Source organism: Crinia signifera, chromosome 1 (assembly GCF_055691185.1).
Source record: "Crinia signifera chromosome 1, ASM5569118v1, whole genome shotgun sequence".
Classification (NCBI taxonomy): domain Eukaryota; kingdom Metazoa; phylum Chordata; class Amphibia; order Anura; family Myobatrachidae; genus Crinia; species Crinia signifera.
The window spans coordinates 365,344,545-365,363,450 of NC_139217.1; the positions used below are offsets into that span (position 1 = coordinate 365,344,545).

The window sequence follows — 18,906 nt, forward strand, 5'->3', positions numbered from 1 at the left end:
CAATCAGCAGCAAAAAAATAGTGCTATGGATTGTTGGAGAAAGAATGCCCCAAACTGTTATCTTGCCTCGGGCCCCATGAGGCCCAAATCCACTGCTGCCAGGAAAAGTGTTGTTAAAGAATGTGTATGTGAGGTCATTTTTGTTTTGTATGTGCGTTTGATGTGCAGTTTTGTCTTTCACACTTTATTTGTCACTGTTGTCATGTTAGGCCCAAACGGGATACAAATCTCTGCCTGTTTTGAACAGAAAATGACCAGCAGCTTTCATCACATTCGTTACTGCTCATGTGCTTATGGCGGCGGTCTGTCAGTGTGTGCAGCCATGTACACACTGGGTCTAATTCAACATGGATTTTTAAATAGAGAATTTGCATTTTGAGAATGAATCGAATGACTGCGCATTTTTACCGTATGCATCGCACATGTGTAAGGGGTAATAGTGACAGGAAATTCATATGTATTATAAACACAGTCCCCTTGCAGATTGACTAACAGGAAGTCACCATTAGGGGTGGTAGCATGCCGTTTTCTGGTAGTGGTTGGAAAAACACAGGCGTGTCCCTCACTGGGAAAGAGTCCACCCGCATTGTGTGAAAATGCAACCTGGGTTATTTGATCCAGGCTACATTTTAAAGTTGCTGATTGGCTGTTTATGCAAAGCCTGCCTCAAGGCAGTGAAATGCAGGGCAGATTCGGATTATGACACAAGTGCAGTGTGAATGGGTATGACCTGGGAATAATTTGGGTCCATGGTGCAGTTTGAAAGGGGCAGACTCGATTGGCAAAGTGGTTCTTATAAACCTTAAAAGGCTATGTTTCTATGTTTATGAGCAGATGGGAAATGGCTTGAAACGGTGTTCAATAACGAGACTGAACTATCAGTGTAAAGGTGCATAAAAGGCAAAATTTGAAGTATTCCTCTGTATTATTTATCTAATGGGAATAATTGTGCTATGTTTGACAAGTGGATGTCCCAATTACAATACAGCTTAATTTTTAACATTGAAATAATTTGATGTCCCCAGAGACACCTGACAACTCACTGCTGAAAGGATTTCGTTTTATGTAATAATAAGTCATTTCAGCTCTTAATACACTCTTTCTGTAGAATCATTCTTAGGGCCACAAATAGGCCATTAATTCAGATGTGAAACATCTGCTCCTTCTTATCTGTCTGTTAGAATGTTTATTGAGGATAAGCAACTGGGAAAAGCTACAACTTAATTGCTGGAAAATGATTATGGTAATATATGTGTAATTCAATTAGTAATATGTAACATTTGTCAGGACTTTAACTAGCGATTAGTCACCACATCATGATAAATTTGAAGTTGAAGAATATTGACAATTAGATATGCAGCTAGCGATGAGAAAATGACAATCTAATTGATGTGCTGTGCTTCCTAGGCAAAGCTTTGTCCCAGAACTTAAGGCGTAAGTAGACTTAAGGCTTCCAGTACCCTCGTTTCCTGGGAAATGATTCATACTCAAGTAACATTTGATTTATTTCAAGTTAATGGAGATGTATTATCTTGACCTACATTTCAAAAGGCAGCTATAGCTGTATTTCTGTGAATACGTAGCTTTCTTTATTGAATTGTAGGAATTAATATTGTAGTTAAATAACCATGAAATCACAGATGTACAGATAGAAGTCATAAATGTGAAATTCAGCAATGAATGGTAACCTGAGATTCCATTACAGGTCTTTTAAACAGTAGACTTTTTACCTCTTCGCTCAATTGCACACAGCTAAAGCTCCTCCCACATCTTAAAGACCATTTGCTGGAGGTCCAAAAAAGCTGAAACTGCTTTCATATGAGTTGCAATAACTACCCCTCAGTATTAGGGTGGCCAATGCCGGGATTGGCGGGATCCTGAGGTTTGGCCCCAAAATTGCTGGGATTTGAATCCCAGATTGGAGTCTCCAATCCTGAGATTTTGGGATTAGACTGCGCATGCGCTGTCTAATGCCGGGCAGCTTCTACTCACTCAGACGCTGCTCCCGTCCCAGCTGTGCGGCTCCGCACAGCGTGACGTGGTCAGAGGTCATGCTGCCTAGCCTGCCAGCCGCACCACTGCTCTCATATTCTGGGATTGAATAAATGCCCAGGATTGGCATATCTACTCAGTATGAAGCAACCAATCCATACAGTTCATATGTGCAAAGCAAGCCTGCCTAGCTGTCAGTGACTCTTGTATTCTTTCGTTATAGAAGTACCTTCCTCTGTTATTTCAAGGCTGACTTGGATGCAAATGGGCTGTGTTTGTGCGATGCTGTGGAAGCCTGATTTGCTACTGATATGCTAATGGAGGTTTCTGTTGGGCTACTTCCAAGGATCTGTGCAGCTTTAAGTAAGAAGCCGCACCACCCACTGTATTCCGTTTAATGCAGCTTCAGCTATAATTAGTAAAGGCACTTGCACAAGCATATGTCTGATAAAGGTGTTCCTTCCTCATACTTATGACTTGGAATAGCACGAATTTCTAGCACACCATAACATGCCCATAAGACAGAACCGTTCTACGCGATGGCATTGTTGCTGGCAAGTTTCTGATACTAAACATCCATTTCTGTCAATGATCCGTCTGTATAAGTTCCGGACAGGGATGTGCAAAATTGGGTACCTTCCATCCTGTGCATGGGCTATATAACGCTCACTACTTTCAGGCATAAAAAGCGATGCATCCAGCTCCATAATAATCAGATCAGAAATACACAGCATTGATATATGTATATCCATGTATATGGCGGCTTTAATTATTTGATAGATAACTTTTTATACAGTTGGAAGATATAAATATTGTTTTGTATCTCTTATTCAAATGTATTTTGGACTGTTGGTCACATGCAGTGCGTGCAATATCAGTGGTACAGACAGGGACAATAGTCTCAGTGTTTTAATACTCTACAGACTAAACTCTCTTAGGTCATTTCCGACTACAGATGGTGTCTGGCAGTGCTGTGATTTCACTACCCATTGAGGATCAGTGGCAGCTTACAGGTGCTTTATAGGTGATCTATGGCATTACTGTTTATCCTGATTGACCCCCATATCATGTGACTCTTCTGCCTGCTGTTCTAATCTATGGTTGTTACTGACTTCATTCTCTGATGTTTGGTGCAACCTGAGCTATTGGACTACTCTGACTGGCTTCCATCTTTTATCCTTTGCTTTTTATATGTTACGCTTTGTAACTTCCTCTTTGACTTTTGCTCCTTCCTTCCTGCCGTTAGCCGCTTGCTTCAGACTCTATGACTATTCCTTTACATAAAGGCATTGCACCATGTTGCCATTATTGCTGCAGTAGTATATTCTACCAATTGCCTGCTGTTAGCAAATTTTACTCATATACATAAGTGTTTTGTCTGCAACAGCTTGCTGTAAAACCTGTACAGTCTATATACAGTATAACTCATTGGGGGCAACTGGGCACCAGTGAGCCTTGTGCCCAATGGGAAAGGGGGCTGCTGTATACCAGCAGCTTATTCTATAGGTTTACACTGAAGCAGTGGGTTGAAAACACAGTACTCACCACCACACCTTGCTCATAGAAGATCCAGTTTTTTAATAATAACTATCTCCTATTGATGCAAGCTTGTACCTGCAAACCACACGAGTGGTTAATTGGTTTGTGCTTCTTTCTACTTTACGTAATTAGCCACACTACTGTCCTGATGACGAGTATCACACTGAAAGCAGTAAAGGCTCCGATTTATCGGACATCTTGGAGGAAGATGAGGAGGAGCTTTACTCAGAGATGCAACTTGAAGATGGAGGCAGGAGGCGCATCAGTGTCTCTTCTCACAACACCCTTAAGGTAAGAGGACTGGCGATGAACAAGCCGCCTGGATCAAGTTTCAGGATCTTTTAGCAGATAAGTCGAGAGCCAATCATTCTATGTATATTGTACTCCACTAATTGGGAAACAGTAGTTGCATTTGCAAGACGATTCTCATCCCTAGTCATGTTTTAAACCTTAAATACATCATTTAAAATCAATAGAGGTGAGATAATTTGGCTTTTTTTTTTTAACATGCAAAAGTAAATAGGGATAAACTTCTAATTAAGGAATGTATGCTTTTTCCGATAAACATGGCGAGATATTAAGCTGCAATCATATTTAATGAACAGTGAAGCTGAATTCTCATTGCAGTCGTATACAATACATACTCAGAGTATTTTATCATGGAAAGTGCATTATCCAAAACATTGTTCTTGAGAATACTTTAATAGGGCTTATTTCACTGTTCTTTATCTTTACTATATTTGAACACAATTTACAGCCATTAAAAAATATTTATAGGTAGTTCAGAAACTGAAGGTGCAATGATAATAAAGACAAACAGCCCAGATGACCATATTGAAACAAAGAGAATATGGAAATTCCCATTACATGGATAATTTGAGATAAAAATCTACGCAGCTATAACGACAAAACTGAGATTCTGCCTGTCTATTGAGATGTGAAAGAGAAAATACATAGTGCAAATGGTCATCAGAATGTCAAGACAAAAGTCAATATAAAAAAATACACATGAATGTAAATCTGCAACTCACTGCCTAACATCCATATATTTTACCCTATCCAAAACATCCACCCTATGAAACATGCCGAACAACAAAACAAAACTATATTAAAACACCAAATATCCTCTAAAATAACAATATATTGGAAGAGACTAAGGGGGTCACTGATTGACTCGGGAAGCTGCGTAGCTCACAGCTTATTGAGTGCCTGTGAAGCAGCCCTTTCCACTGCCGTATCCCCTTGCAACCATGCAAGGGGATGTTTTAGGAAAACACATCCCCTCGCATGTGCCCGCAGCAGGAGAAATCATTAGATGGTTGGCGACCATCGAATGATTTCCCCTGCCTTGCAAATATAAGTCAGCTGACATATTTGCAGCTGCTGAGACGAAGAGAGGGTGGGCGGCTGCTGCCCCGTGAAATGCTGGGAGTTCCCATGGCCCAGTACCGTCACTGCCTCCGTCTGTCCCCATCCCTCACTCCCCTCTGCGAACTGTGGCCAGTCGCAGTTGAGCATATACAAACCGCTACCATCGGGGCAGGGAAAGAATTTGGTTTACAGCATGAACCGGAATTGGCCACTAAGTCCGTTATCCAGTTAGCTGCAGTAATTTTCCACATCTAATGGTTTCGGCAAGGACCATCCAATTAGCCCTGATTTGCGGCATTTATCTGGGATTATACTTCAGGTGCCTTAGGTAGGGGAAGCATAATACACCATATACAGCCATCAGAGCCATGATAATACAAGGGATCGGGAACTTATCAAGCCATTTTTTTTTTTTTGAGGGGAGGGGCGTTAGAAAAGTTAACAGGGCTAATTGGATACCAATGTAAATCAATCGGGGGGTCATCATTAGATTTACAACCTCTTTATGGAAAAACAAAAAATCAAGGACAAGAATGCAGTAAAGCAAATTGACCACGACATAAATATGGAACCTGGTAGTTCTTCTATAGTTGATCAACTAATGAGTACAGGCTTTAAAGCTGATTACGTAATATACAGTATCCTCTGCAGGAGCAGCTCATATGTAGGGTTCTGTTGGACTGTTTTCTTGTCTTTGCACTCTAGATTGTGTACTTTTCCCTAAAGTTTACTACCTTTTTTCTAGTTTATGCTACTTTATCTCAATTTTATGTCTTTGTTCACTTATAATATACTAGTATTTAAAATAAGTGTTTTGGCGTGCCTAGGTCACGCAGTTGGTGGCACATTAAAACGGGCTATGTGGTGCAATTTGAGGATAGGTGTTTGAGGAACTTTGTAACTTGGTCATTTTACCGCTATGAGTTATAATACACAGTTGGGTGATGAGCGCAGGACATATTTCCTTTTTTATATCTCTTAACAGGGCAGCCATCAGAGTACAGGTGGTACACCTGCATAAAGCCCAGGGGATTCCTAGTCGCACCAATGTTTGTGACTAATGTTTGTGACTTGTTTCTCAACATATTGAAATGCCTGAGAGGTTTGTGGGGGGCATCAGTACCCTGTAGGAAGCTTCATTGTATGCACTGGCTCCAAGTACCAGAGATCAGTGCCTTGTCCCTGCATCCACTATGCCATTAAGAACCAGGAGGGTGGGGGGAAAGCAGATAGGAGGACCTGCCTTTTTTATTTGTACTGAGCCTCAATGGCAGCCCTGTATCTGAAAACTGGCCTATTTACAATCAGCATTACACGTGTGTGTGTGTGTGTGTGTGTGTGTGTATATATGTGTGTGTGCATACATATATATATATATATATATATATATATATAGTTTAGTTAATGCGGCAGCACTCGAAGAACTTGGTAATATAATAATCAGGCGTAAAACACCATGAGTTATCAGCGTTTCAGTTTTATTTCAAACTTTCGTCAGGATACCCTGACAAAAGTTTGAAATAAGGTATAGGGGTTTTGGGAGTTCTGCACACACAATTGTATTGACACCCTAAAATTAAGGGGTGATATTCCACTGGATGTTTGTGGACATCAGTGGGGGTGCTATCCCAAATAAATCAGGATCAAGGACAAAAAAGAAGAAAGAATTTGTATTGGATGCACTACTCAGGACCAATCAAGAAATTTTTGGGGTTTTATTCCTTTTCTGTATTTTTAAAATGAGTTGGAGCTCCTTTTATCTTTATATGTCATTGTTAATTTTTAACCTCTCCATTTCGCTATTAGTGGCTGTCTCCTTATCCCATTCTGTTACAATAAAGATAAAAGGAGCTCCCACTCATTTTAAAAATACAGAAAAGGAATAAAACCCCAAAAATTTCTTGATTGGTCCTGAGGAGTGCATCCAATACAAATTCTTTCTTCTTCTTTTTTGTCCTTGAAAGTTTGAAATAAAACTGAAACGTTGATAACTCATGGTGTTTTACGCCTGATTATTATATATTATATTACCAAGTCCTTTGAGTGTCGCCGCATCAACTCTGTATCTACCAACTCCATTTCTGGAACTACTCATAAGGCACCAGGGCAACTTACTCTAAAGCGGGACTGAGTGCCGGTGACAACACATACTATATATATATTATAGTGGGTGGCTCTTTGTCTGGGTCAAAAAAAGTGAGAAAAATGGGAGGAATACTTAGCTCAGGAGTTCCTTTAAGGTCCTGATGTCTCCTTTCGGGGGTCGAACCCACTGGTGCTCCAATCTTGTGCTTTATCCAGCCCTTCTTCTTCTTTTTCCTCCTCCTCATTAATGACAATGACCTCTCCTTTGAGTCTGCATGCAGGAACCGCACATGTATACCAATAGTGTTTTTTTAGCGCCTAATAGACTTATTAGAATAAGCAATTTCACATGAGAAATACATTTATTCACCTATAAAACATTTATTAAAAATCCAATAAAAAAATCAATAATTCCTTTTACATGGCTCCTTGAAACTTCATCAGGAAAAAAAAAATTGATCTACAATTTTAGAATATAACAATAAGTGCCATGATCACATCATTATTACATATTCATATACATTTGTATAATTTGAAAAATAATAAATAAATGGAAAAAACCGAGAGCAGAAAAAATAGAGAAAAGAAAACTGATGGAAGTGGGGAATACAGGGTCTCATAATTCATTCATTCATGATAAGAAAATTGGTGGGAAATTTTATTCATTGTTTTTATTATTAATAACTGATGCACATACCTTCAAAACAAAACATATGCATTTATGTAGGAGAGTAGTAGTAGTGCTCCTTAACTCCTAACTGGAATTTTATAGGTTCAAAATGGTCTCCTAAAAAGGGAGTTAATTCTATCAGATAAGAGCCTTATATTTATAAATGGGTGTTAAAATGATCATTACAAAAAGCTTTTTTACCTCCCATTGGGAACATCGATAGTATGGCTTGTTCTAATTCACCAATAGTAAAATATTAATATTAAAATATACACATATACACATATATACATATATACATACATACATACATACATACATACACACTAGCTTTTGCCCATGACTCGTGTGGATGTCTGTTATTTATTTATATTCTGGAACTAACACCAACAGGAAGTACATTCTGCAAAGAAGGATTTGTAGAACTACAGTCTTTCAGCTAAATTCAATGTACTAGTAATAAATAATAATAATCAAAAATACTTGACAAAGCTGCTGGTAGTATATGCCATTCTTTAGCAGAGAACAGAACATTTTTACTGCAGTCATTCAGCAAAGATCTAAACATATGTGCCACCTAGTGGCTGCATCAGGGAATTTCTCTGTTAAAACACATCACAGGTTGTTTTACATCTACTGCCCTTACACTTACTGTATGTTGTAATTGTTGTCCATATTGTGGGGCCCATTTACTATATACAGTAGCATACTGCTTATGCAATGCCATCTGGGTTAGGATCTACTGCCCAGGATCACATTGCAATGTGCGATCCTATTGCAGGGATGTATCCTCCTGCAGATGCAGGGACAGGGGCTTCAAAAGGAGACCATCCCTGTAATCTGCTTCCCTGGGTGCTGGGGGTTTGTGCATGCAAGGTTTGCTCTGACCTGTGCTGACCGCACTGCCCCACTGGCAGTGTGGTTTGTAGCCCTTAAGCTACAATGGACTTCCGCCATCTCAGAATGGGAATCGGGACATCTGTCAGAATGAACTTAGGTCTACAGTCATTAGGTCGACCCCACTAGGTCGACTGGCAGGAAGGTCGACCTGACTTAAGGTCGACATGGGCCAAAGTCGACATGACTTAAGGTCGAATTTGCATAATGGTCGACATGAGGAAGGTCGACTGGTCATAAGGTCGACATGGGTTTTTCACTGTTTTTTTATCCGAATGTCGACACAGTCGACATGGACACAGTTGGCAATGAGAATCGGACCCTCGCATCGCTCGCGATGCTTCGGGCACGGTGCCTCGCTGCGCTCGGCACACTATTTTATTCTCCCACCACGCCCTAGTGGATGGTAGGGCATGAAATACCGGCTGTCGGCACATGTCGGCTCAAAAAACAGTGAAAAGCCCATGTCGACCTTATGACCAGTCGACCTTCCTCATGTCGACCTTTATGTAAATTCGACCTCAAGTCATGTCGACCTTGGCCCATGTCGACCTTAAGTCAGGTCGACCTTCCTGCCAGTCGACCTAGTGGGGTCGACCTAATGACTGTAGACCTAAGTTCATTCTAATAGATGACCGCATCCCCTCAGAATGGTGGTAGCCTTGGGATCTTATACGATGCTGCCCAATAATTATACATTAATATCGGTTTCTATAGGGGATGTGGCTGCTGGCAGGGCAGAGGAATCGCAGGAGAGGTATCCTGATTTTTTTCATGGACAGTTTGCATATTTTAGCATCTTATTTTTTTTATTGTGATTTTTCATGGAAAGTGTACCATTTGTAAGCTATTTGCATATTTAACTACACAGTGACTACAGGTAAACTACTACTAAATAGAAGAACCTGTGTGCAATTGTAAACAGCAGGGTCTAGTTTTTTTCGCTTCACTTGGTTGTGTATAAAAACTTCATTCTTTATCTTTTCTTTGTATCTGTTCCAGCACTTCTGGTTCCCAACAAAAATTTGAATATGGATTTTATTATACTATTTTAAGTTGTTGAGCTGTATTTTTAATCCACTACATATACACTGTACTGTACAGTATATAGTGTGGTTCGCGGCCCGGCAGCCAATAAGAAGCCACCACTGCCGCTCCTTATTGGCTGCCGAACTGCAAGCTCCTATTGGCTCATGGTCCAGCAGTAGCATTCAAAATAGCTGCTTTGTGTATACAGCCGGGCAGCACCCAGCTCTCTGCCCAGCTGTCAGAGCTTTACAGTACCTTGTGAGCGGCCGCATCTGTCTAAATTACAGGGAGCGGACAGCGCAGTGCTCCTTAGCGAAGGTTATGCAGAACTGGTGTGAACTGGCTGAATCCCACCTTTGGACACATGTATAGGCAATGTCTATAGTAATACCCCTTTCAGACCGAAATGCCGGGTTGCACCTGGGATTGGGACACTGGTCCGTCCAAAGAGCGACCAGACATTTGCGGTGATAATGCTCCCCTCAGCGACCCAGCTTTTTGCCCAGTCGCTGACGTCAGACAGGTACAAGGCTTAGTGGTGGTGAATCATCGGTGGCGGGTTAGGATGCAGTGCTTGGAGTTAGTGCTGTCTGCTCCATAGTGTGAATAGGAACTGCGATGCTTGAGATATATATATATATATATATATATATATATACATATATATATAAGGATGGGGGGTTGTGACCCTGTCTGCGCTGTGGGGTTAGCAGCACCTCTAAATACCTCGCTGTTAATAGAGGTATAGGGAAAACATAGAGAGAGAAAGAAAGTGTAGAGGTGCGCTGATGGCAGTTTTACCAAAACTGTATATATGCACACATATAAAGCAGTAAAAAGTTTTTATTTCATACAATAAAAAGTATAAAAAAATATCTATTTCATACAGATGTTCGCATCATAAATTTGATGTGAGATACCACTTCCGAGAGACCCTACGTGTTTCGTCCCATAGGGACTTCCTCAGGGGTAACAAGGTATCAAAACATGTATTCTATAACGAATGGTAGGAGTACCAGAGTTGGATCAAACACCCTAGAAACAGGTGTAGGCTGGCAGGATATCAAAAATTCAGGATGGATATATAAACTATCCGACTGATGTCTTCACCAGATTTAAATTCAAGGAGAGTACTGTGTGTCTCATCAGTCAGAGAGCGAAGTTTCGCTCTCTGGGCAGTATTCAATGAGAAAAGTTCTCCGTCTTTTGTGGAGAACTTGTGCTTTTTTCGCCGTGGAGAGAGGTTTTTTTTCTCCAAAGGCGAGCCACCCTATTCAATGTGAAATATTCTCCGTCTTTCTTAGTGATTCTCGCCGTCTCTCTCCGTGAAGAAATTCTCCATCTTTTGATGGAGAGCAGGAATGTGAACTTTTAAACTAAAAGGGTGTTTTTTTTAATTTTGGTGTCAAAAAATCTGGTTTTTTTTTCTGTGGAGGGCCATGTTATTTTTATTCATGTGCCTATAGCACATGAATATATATTTAATTTTTAAAAAAATATTTTTTTACATTTTTTTTTTTTTCTTTTTTTTACACAGTGCAGCCAGCAGGGGGCCAGAGCGCTCGAGCCGCTCATTAGATATTCATATATTCACTGCACCCGAAGCACGTTCGGGTACAGTGAATACTGGGTCCCCCGCTGGCTATAGAGGGGGGCAGCCTGTGCTGCCTGGGTCCCAGGGGGGCCCCCTACCCTCACATATGTTCTGTGGCATCCAGGGAGACTTTAATCTCCCTGGATGCCACGTCCCTGTCAGCTCCCTGCTGCGGACGCTCGTCCGCTGCAGGGGTTAAGACTCGCCGCGAGTGGCGGCGAGTCTTATAAACATTGAATAGTGGCAGCAGGAGAGGCAACGAGCCCTCCGGAACACGGAGAGTGCACGGCGAGCAAAAAAAAATGCTCGCCGTGCACGGAGAATTTCCGCATTGAATACTGCCCTCTGACTGATGAGACACACAGTACTCTCCTCCTTTTCATACATTACTCTCCTCCTTTTCATACAGATGCGAACATCTGTATGAAATAGATATTTTTTTATACTTTTTATTGTATGAAATAAAAACTTTTTACTGATTTATATGTGTGCATATATACAGTTTTGGTGAAACTGCCATCAGCGCACATCTACACTTTCTCTCTCTCTCTCTCTCTCTCTCTCTCTCTCTCTCTCTCTCTCTCTATATATATATATATATATATATATATATATATATATATATATATATATATATATATATATATATATATATATATAGTGTGTCTGTGTGACTCCCAAACACTGTCATCTGTGTTGGCAGCAAGTGAAACTGCATCTACTAGCTTTACAAGCATTTGCTTTGAGTGAACTTACTAATATATATATATATATATATATATATATATATATATATATATATATATATACACACACATTATATGTATATACTGGGTTCAGACCCAGCTTTATTATAGTGTGCACACCCAGACATCAGGTATGCCAGCTGTAATTACTGGGAAGGGATCTTTCCAATCCCTTTCCAATAAAATAGTCAACAAGGCCAAGCTCTGAAAAGTGTAGTATTTTGGAGATTAGCTTCATTAGTCCCAATATTTCAGATATCTGCCACAGTACTTCCATATTAAATACCCTTAATAATCTAAATCGTGTCAAAGTTCTGAAAACAACTTTTTGGGAGAATTACCAAGATTTTTTGTTTTAAAAACCGACCCCTTCAAACTGTGTGATGCTTTAATGCAGGCATGTCCAACGTTGGCCCTCCAGATGTTGTGAAACTACACATCCCAGCATGCTTTGCCACAGTTTTTCTATTAGAGAATGCTAAAACTATTGCAAAGTATGCTGGGATGTGTAGTTTCACAACATCTGGAGGGCCAACGTTGGACATGCCTGCTTTAATGCATACATTGTGCAGCTCCTGAGTTCATTAATCCAAAGGAGTACTGCCACCTACACCCAATTTACATCATGCCTAGGACAAAATAACAGCTACTAAAGTAAAAGAGAGAGAGAGAGAGAGGAGCACTGTTATTTACCCTACATTGTAATTGTGTGTAGTGTTATATATAAATCCTGCCTATTATATTGCCGCAAGGGCCCTTTTGCTGTGCCCCACTTGCAGTGGATATACCAACACATCCTGTCATACAGTAATAAGCTATGTATGTTTGGATCAAAAATGTGACAACTTTCTGAGTGTTATACCCCTTGCCCACTGCAGCTCTTAAACGGTAAATAGATTTTTTTTTTTTGCCTTTTTAAACGGGTACCGGTATTTGTTAAATGGGTAAAAAGCAGTGCCCTACCGGTTTAAGACCCGTTTTTTAGGCAGTGGGAAAGGGTCTTAAACGATATCCCACACTGGTCTCCCCCTTCCCCTGGTACCTGTCCTGCCCCCCCTCCCCTGGTACCTTGCAGCTGGTTCCCCCCCTCCCCTGGTACCTTGCAGCTGGTACCCCCGCCCCCTCCCCTGGTACCCCAGCTCCCCCTCTCCCCTGGTACCTGGCAGCAATCCTGGGGATCCGGGCAGCGCGGTCTGTGCTTAGGCGGAGGAAGCAGGTCCATTAGGAGATTGTGATTTCATCGACCGGGTCCCTGCCGCAAATGGGAACTAGCGGGCCTGCTCATTACATATGCACATATGTAATGAGCGGCTCATTCATATGCGCATATGTAATGAGAGGGATCTACTCCCTCCTAGGGACCTGTGCACGCCCGCTGCCTTCCTCGCTACCAGGTACCAGGGGAGGGAGGGAGTGTTACTAGGTGCTGCCTACTGCATGGTATATTACTGGTTAATTACCGTGTACCTTTCACAACGGGTGCAATGTGTAAGGTACAAAAATGGTAATTAACCAGTAATATACCATTTACAACATGCAGTGTGAATGGGGTTAAACTTGCTCTGACCCGGTTAAAGAAACATTTAAAAAAAACTGTGTCAGAGCAGGTTTGGCAGTGGGAAAGCAGCATTAGTTACTTACTTACTTACTATTTGTGTAGTAACTTTCAGTGTGCATCACAGGCTGTTGCAACCATCCAAATAATCTTATATTGGACAAACAATAATTCCATTTATTGCCCAAGGTTGCTCGATGGATCCTATTCTTGTGATACATTAATAGAAATGGTTTTACAACAACGTGTAACAGTGCTGTGGGCAGCCTTATGACAAAAGAGTAATTAGCAAGTCTCATGCGATGTGTGCTGCATCTAACTGTCACACTTGGCTGTCTGTGTGCAGCATCTATCCCTGCATGGTCCTATTCTTACTATAGCATTGGTATGCCAAGCTATCATTATTTGTATTATCTTATGTGACACCAGCAAAGCTCCTAATCATGTCTTTATTTTCACAGATTCCCATTCAGAGCATGAACCTTTCCTTCACAGAGTAAACTTGCATGCCTTATGTTTTCCATTGCCTCTAAAACTAACCCTGTCTTTATTTTTTTTCTTTCTCTCTACTTCTCTTTCCATGTTTTCTATCTTTTTTTATTGCACTTTTTTTGGTACCGTGTTTTCAATTTTTGTCGTTGGTCCATTCTATTTTGTTTTATTTTGTATGATCGTGTGGAGTGTTCTAAGACTAGTGCCACAGACCCTGCTTTACAGGAGCAGCTGGAGTTTTCCCCACAGCATTCTCACAGTAAAAAACTGTTCAGTATTCCTGAAGTTGCAGAGGAAGAAAGTGGAGAACACTCAGAGATCTCTCACAGAGGGAGTTCTGTAAGCATGGCTTACAGAACAAGCGAATCCATAGCTAGGAATAATAGAATGCCGAGGGCTAGTAGTCAAGATGGGAGACATCAGAATCCATGGCATTACTCAAAGTGTAGGCTTAATGGGGTCCCGGCATACTCCGATGATTTAACATGTGAAGGGAGCAAGATCACAACTCTCTCCAGAAGCCCAGACAGCGGCTTGGATTGCGGAAGTGAAGAAGAAGAAGCACGCTTTAATTTCAGGAAAGGCTGCAACACCTTTGCTAAAGGTGCCACACATGAGCTGCATCAAAGTCCTGTATGCTCTAGAGCGCCAAAACAGATGTTGACTCGCAGAAAAACCCTCACCAGGCAAAGCAGCGTAGAGGAGGATTTTGGTGATGTCAGCACAGGCTATGTAGATTACACAAGCAGTTCCAAGTGCCACATTGAAAACCAGGAACTGGCGCCATGTGTCAGAGATTTACATAACAAAGACTATGCATGCCGGAATTCAGACGCTTGTCATAAAAACTGTAGCAAAGCAATTCTAAGGCCATCTCACAGAGACACCGAAACCTCTCTGGTGTGTTAAATAAAAACTCATTTTGCCATCTGCTTGCCAAATCATTTATTTTTATTTTTGGGCTTTTGTCTGGGGTCACTTTGTTGATTGCCTTTTTGCCTTGCTGTAGACGTACTTATTAATCAGCAGCGCTTTACGGGCTTTAGATCATGCTGGCTTTTTGGTTTTGCTTGTTCAGTAGTTGCAAGAATATGCTGTATTTTCTGCTTTTTATTTCAGAGAATGTATAATTGCAAACCTTTTAATTTTTGTATTTATTTTACAGGACAACTGAAATTACATTTTAATTAAGGGTTAGCTGAAGGTTAATCAATAAATATGTTTGATTGGAATACCCATTGAGGTTTTTCTTTATCATCCCACTAGACACAATAATGTTGCCATTTCATATTCTCATTTGGTATTATGATGTATAATTGTGTAGTAATACATTGTTTAGATATGTGCAATGACACAGACATAGGGGTGTGTTAAATGGCGGAGATTGCAGAAAACAAGCGTTCCTCACTGTTTAACCCCCTCGCCAGCCGCTCACCCTATTCAACGCACCAGAAGAATCCTCGCTGTCCTCTGAATTCCTCCCAAACAGTGAGGCTGGCGGCTAATGCAGGGAGCTTGCTGCATTTATAGACGAGTGTCACTGCTTCAGAGGCCACATACGCCGTTTCCCCCTCGCTCCAAAAATGGAGCGAGGGGGAAGCAGCATATGTAGGGGGTCAGTTGAATACTGACCCTGTGAGCTGCCGCAGCTCGCCAGCAGCATTGAATACACCCCATAGAAATCTTGGCTTTCCCCAGATTCAGCCTAGAAGAACTTTGTGAATGGAGCAGAAGTCTTGGGGGTTATAGGAAATGCTTAGGTAACCCTTTCCCTTTAATTAAAAATCTAATATTTTATTCGAATACACTAAGGGGCTGATTCAGACCTGTCCCCGATGTTTTTGGTGTGTGCATGCGCATTGTCGTCAATGCGCATGTGCAGGCCCAGGCTGCAAGTGCTTTTGGTGCAGTTTCTCTTTGCCAAGGCGCTCGCTGCTTGAATGACAGCCCATGAAATGCTCAGTGTTTCATGGGTGTGCCCCCCAAAACATTGGGACTCCAGCAAACGCAGTCGTGCCCCTGCCTGCACTGGGGCACGCGGATGACATCAGCACCAATCCCCGATTCGTCGGAAAGTGTTCAAATGAAAAGTAGTCCCGGCTTATATTTCACAACGCACAGAGGTAAAATCATTCGATGGAGAATAAAATAAAATAAAAGCAAAGCTGTATAAAAGACATCTACACATGTGCAAGGTCATTTAGGTACCTTGTTTTGTGCTTCAGTAATTATCAATTACTCCTGTCTGTCTATAAAATATTGAATACACTGTGCACATATGTAATAAAGGTACAGAGACCACTGTTTGTGGAATCTTATTTTCCAGAATTTTTTAAAAAAAAAAGGGGGGGGGGGGGTGAGGGGTTATGGCTGCTTCTCCATATGTATTAAAAGGAGGTCTAACTGCACCTCTTTTTCTCCGAATAAAGCTATGGCAGTGATGAACGCTCGAAACGTAAAACTGACAAAAAGCTGTCAATCGATGTTGTGCTCTATTGGCAAAAACACACATTTACTTACAACTAGTCTTTTAGTGCAAAACACATCAGTTTAAGGGCCAGATGTATCAAGCTTCAAAAGTGATAAAATTGAGAGTGATAAACAACCAGCCAATCAGCTCCTACCTGCCATGTCACAGGCTGGGTTTGAAAAATAACAGGTAGAAGCTGATTGGCTGGCTGTTTATCACTCTCCATTTTATCACTTTTTGAAGCTTGATACATCTTGCCCTAAATCAGTGGTTCCCAACTCCTCAAGTACCTGCAACAGTTCACATTTTCCAGGTTACCTGTGGATTTTAAAAATGTAACAGTTGGGTTATACACCGCTCCAGCTGGGTGACTTGGAAAACCTGAGCTGCTAGGGGTATTCGAGGTTGAGAACCACTGGTTTAGAGCGATTTTAAAATATACCTCTAGGTATGTGTTACATCATCACTAAGCTTACGTAGGTACATTATTCACCAGATCACCAGAGTGGTGAGTTTCTGTAATACGTGTCCGTGATGCATTATAGGACTAAACCTCCGGCATCGCTGCCATAAGCACCAGTGAAGCACATCCTTGTGCTCGCCTAAGTGACTACAGCAGCAGTGTCTGTAGGCCTCAGTGCGACTGTAAAGGGTCATACACATTGAGATGTGTGCTAAGTTATTTAGGGTAGGCGATTTCCCAGCGTCTAGATTGCCCATAGAAATTCCATACACATGCGGAGATGTGTGCTAAGTAATTTTTCTTAAGCAAGAAAATGGCAGGGTAGTGGTTCAGAATTACGTAGATCTCGATCGCTATCACTCATTCTGTACACACAGAGAGATTTGTAATCACTTGCTAAGCGATATGACTAGATTTTGACTGCATGCACTGACTTAGCAGGCGATAGCGACACGTGGGACAGTGCATTGCCATCGCTCAGGGGCATACACATGGAGCGGTCTGATCATTCTAGTCAGATTGCTTAGAAAACGTGTTTTTCTGTGTTCGTGTTTTTGCCCCTAAAAGTAAGCTTAGTCCTATCCACTATTGGTGTCATGTGTTACCTAGCAAGCTTTGAAACAATTGCTAAGCACTTGTGAGATTTGTGATGGCTTCTTTTATCAAAAATATACAGAAGCAATAATAACTTCTATTGTCTATAAATAATGATATACAGGGCAGCAGAGTAAATGATTATAGTAGGGATAATTTACATGGCAGCAATGTAATAACCACTCAAGTACCCAACTGATTCAATGTATAATCACATAATAGCAGAAACCGCTTCCCCTGCATGTTTAGATCAGTTACTTTTTTATACGTGAATTCTCTCTTGTACGTTACGAGTTATGTGGTGTCTTATTATATGGTTATTATGAGGTCGCTACTTTTATTGATTTGTTTTTACTGAATATTTCATAGAGAATAAACCTCTGAGTATATCCAATATATTTTATAACTAGTAACTAACAATGTGTAACCTACAAAACAATCTTCTATACACTGTGCACAATTGAACAGATCACTCTGCCTGTCGGCTACTTTTTCTAATTCATCACTAGATGGCGCTCTAGTTCCCGCGTGTTGTGTTTACACTCAATCAGTTTTACTATACAATTCCTTAGAGTATATACAGTACATACACAAGGAAGCTGTATAAAGCTGCATCGACCATGCTAAGAATAGAAACTAGTATTCTTATTTGTGGTGTTGCAGTCAGATACAACCCTGACCTGGAGTAATAAGGTAATCATTATAGTAATTTCTTCTGCAGTCAAATGAGACTGCCTCACGCTCACCCTGTCTGTCCTTTCCCTAAAATTAGGAAGACTGTGGCCTTCTCCAATTATAGCGGACATGTCAGTAGCAAAAACAGGAGACAGACTGAACTAAAAAACTAAAGTGCAAACATTTGTATAACAAGCACACACACACACACACGTGTCCTCATACACCTAGCATCTATAAGCCATAGGGGACAAGACACCCAAAATGACCCAGCAGCAAAAAGAGCTTTAGCATATTTAGCAACCAGACTACGTCCGCAGCCTGACCGATGGTACATGCACCAATGGTGAACATTCTGTTCACCAGGTGCACGCACACTACACACCGATCGAGAGGCTTGGGGCACCGGGCAGCCTCATTACCATATGGGAAGCCCAGCGTTCCATGGGCGTTCCCATGAGAATGCTGGGCGTTCTCATGGTAATGAGGGCATGATGGACAGGCAGGGGGCAGGCAGCTGACATCACCGGATGTCAGCTGCCTGCCTACTTCCCCCCGAACAGACACACATATGTAATCTTGCTCAGAGCAACCTTACATATATGTGGGCCTTCGCCATTATTCGATGGTCGGTGACATTGACCTGTGAATAGATGTATATGTTAAACATCCATTCGCAGCCAGTGCGGGCAAACCCACGCTGCAAGGGGGGGTGGGCGGCCCAGAATTTGGCC

At 41.4% G+C, this 18,906-nt stretch overlaps 1 protein-coding gene across 18 annotated transcripts in view; it reads left to right on the plus strand.

The window, feature by feature from the left end:
- RIMBP2 (RIMS binding protein 2) overlaps positions 1-18,906 on the plus strand; it is a 359,110-nt gene that overhangs the window by 284,812 nt on the left and 55,392 nt on the right. For 10 of the 18 annotated variants that reach the window (XM_083150351.1, XM_083150360.1, XM_083150314.1 and 7 more), the window contains 2 exons: positions 3,664-3,822; positions 14,160-14,870. The exons of 4 other annotated variants lie outside the window; for them this stretch is intronic. In XM_083150351.1, coding sequence (XP_083006477.1) covers positions 3,664-3,822; positions 14,160-14,870 — 870 coding nt within the window. The remainder of the gene's footprint in view (positions 1-3,663; positions 3,823-14,159; positions 14,871-18,906) is intronic. 4 more of the 18 variants (XM_083150392.1, XM_083150400.1, XM_083150457.1 and 1 more) reach the window with 1 other exon arrangement.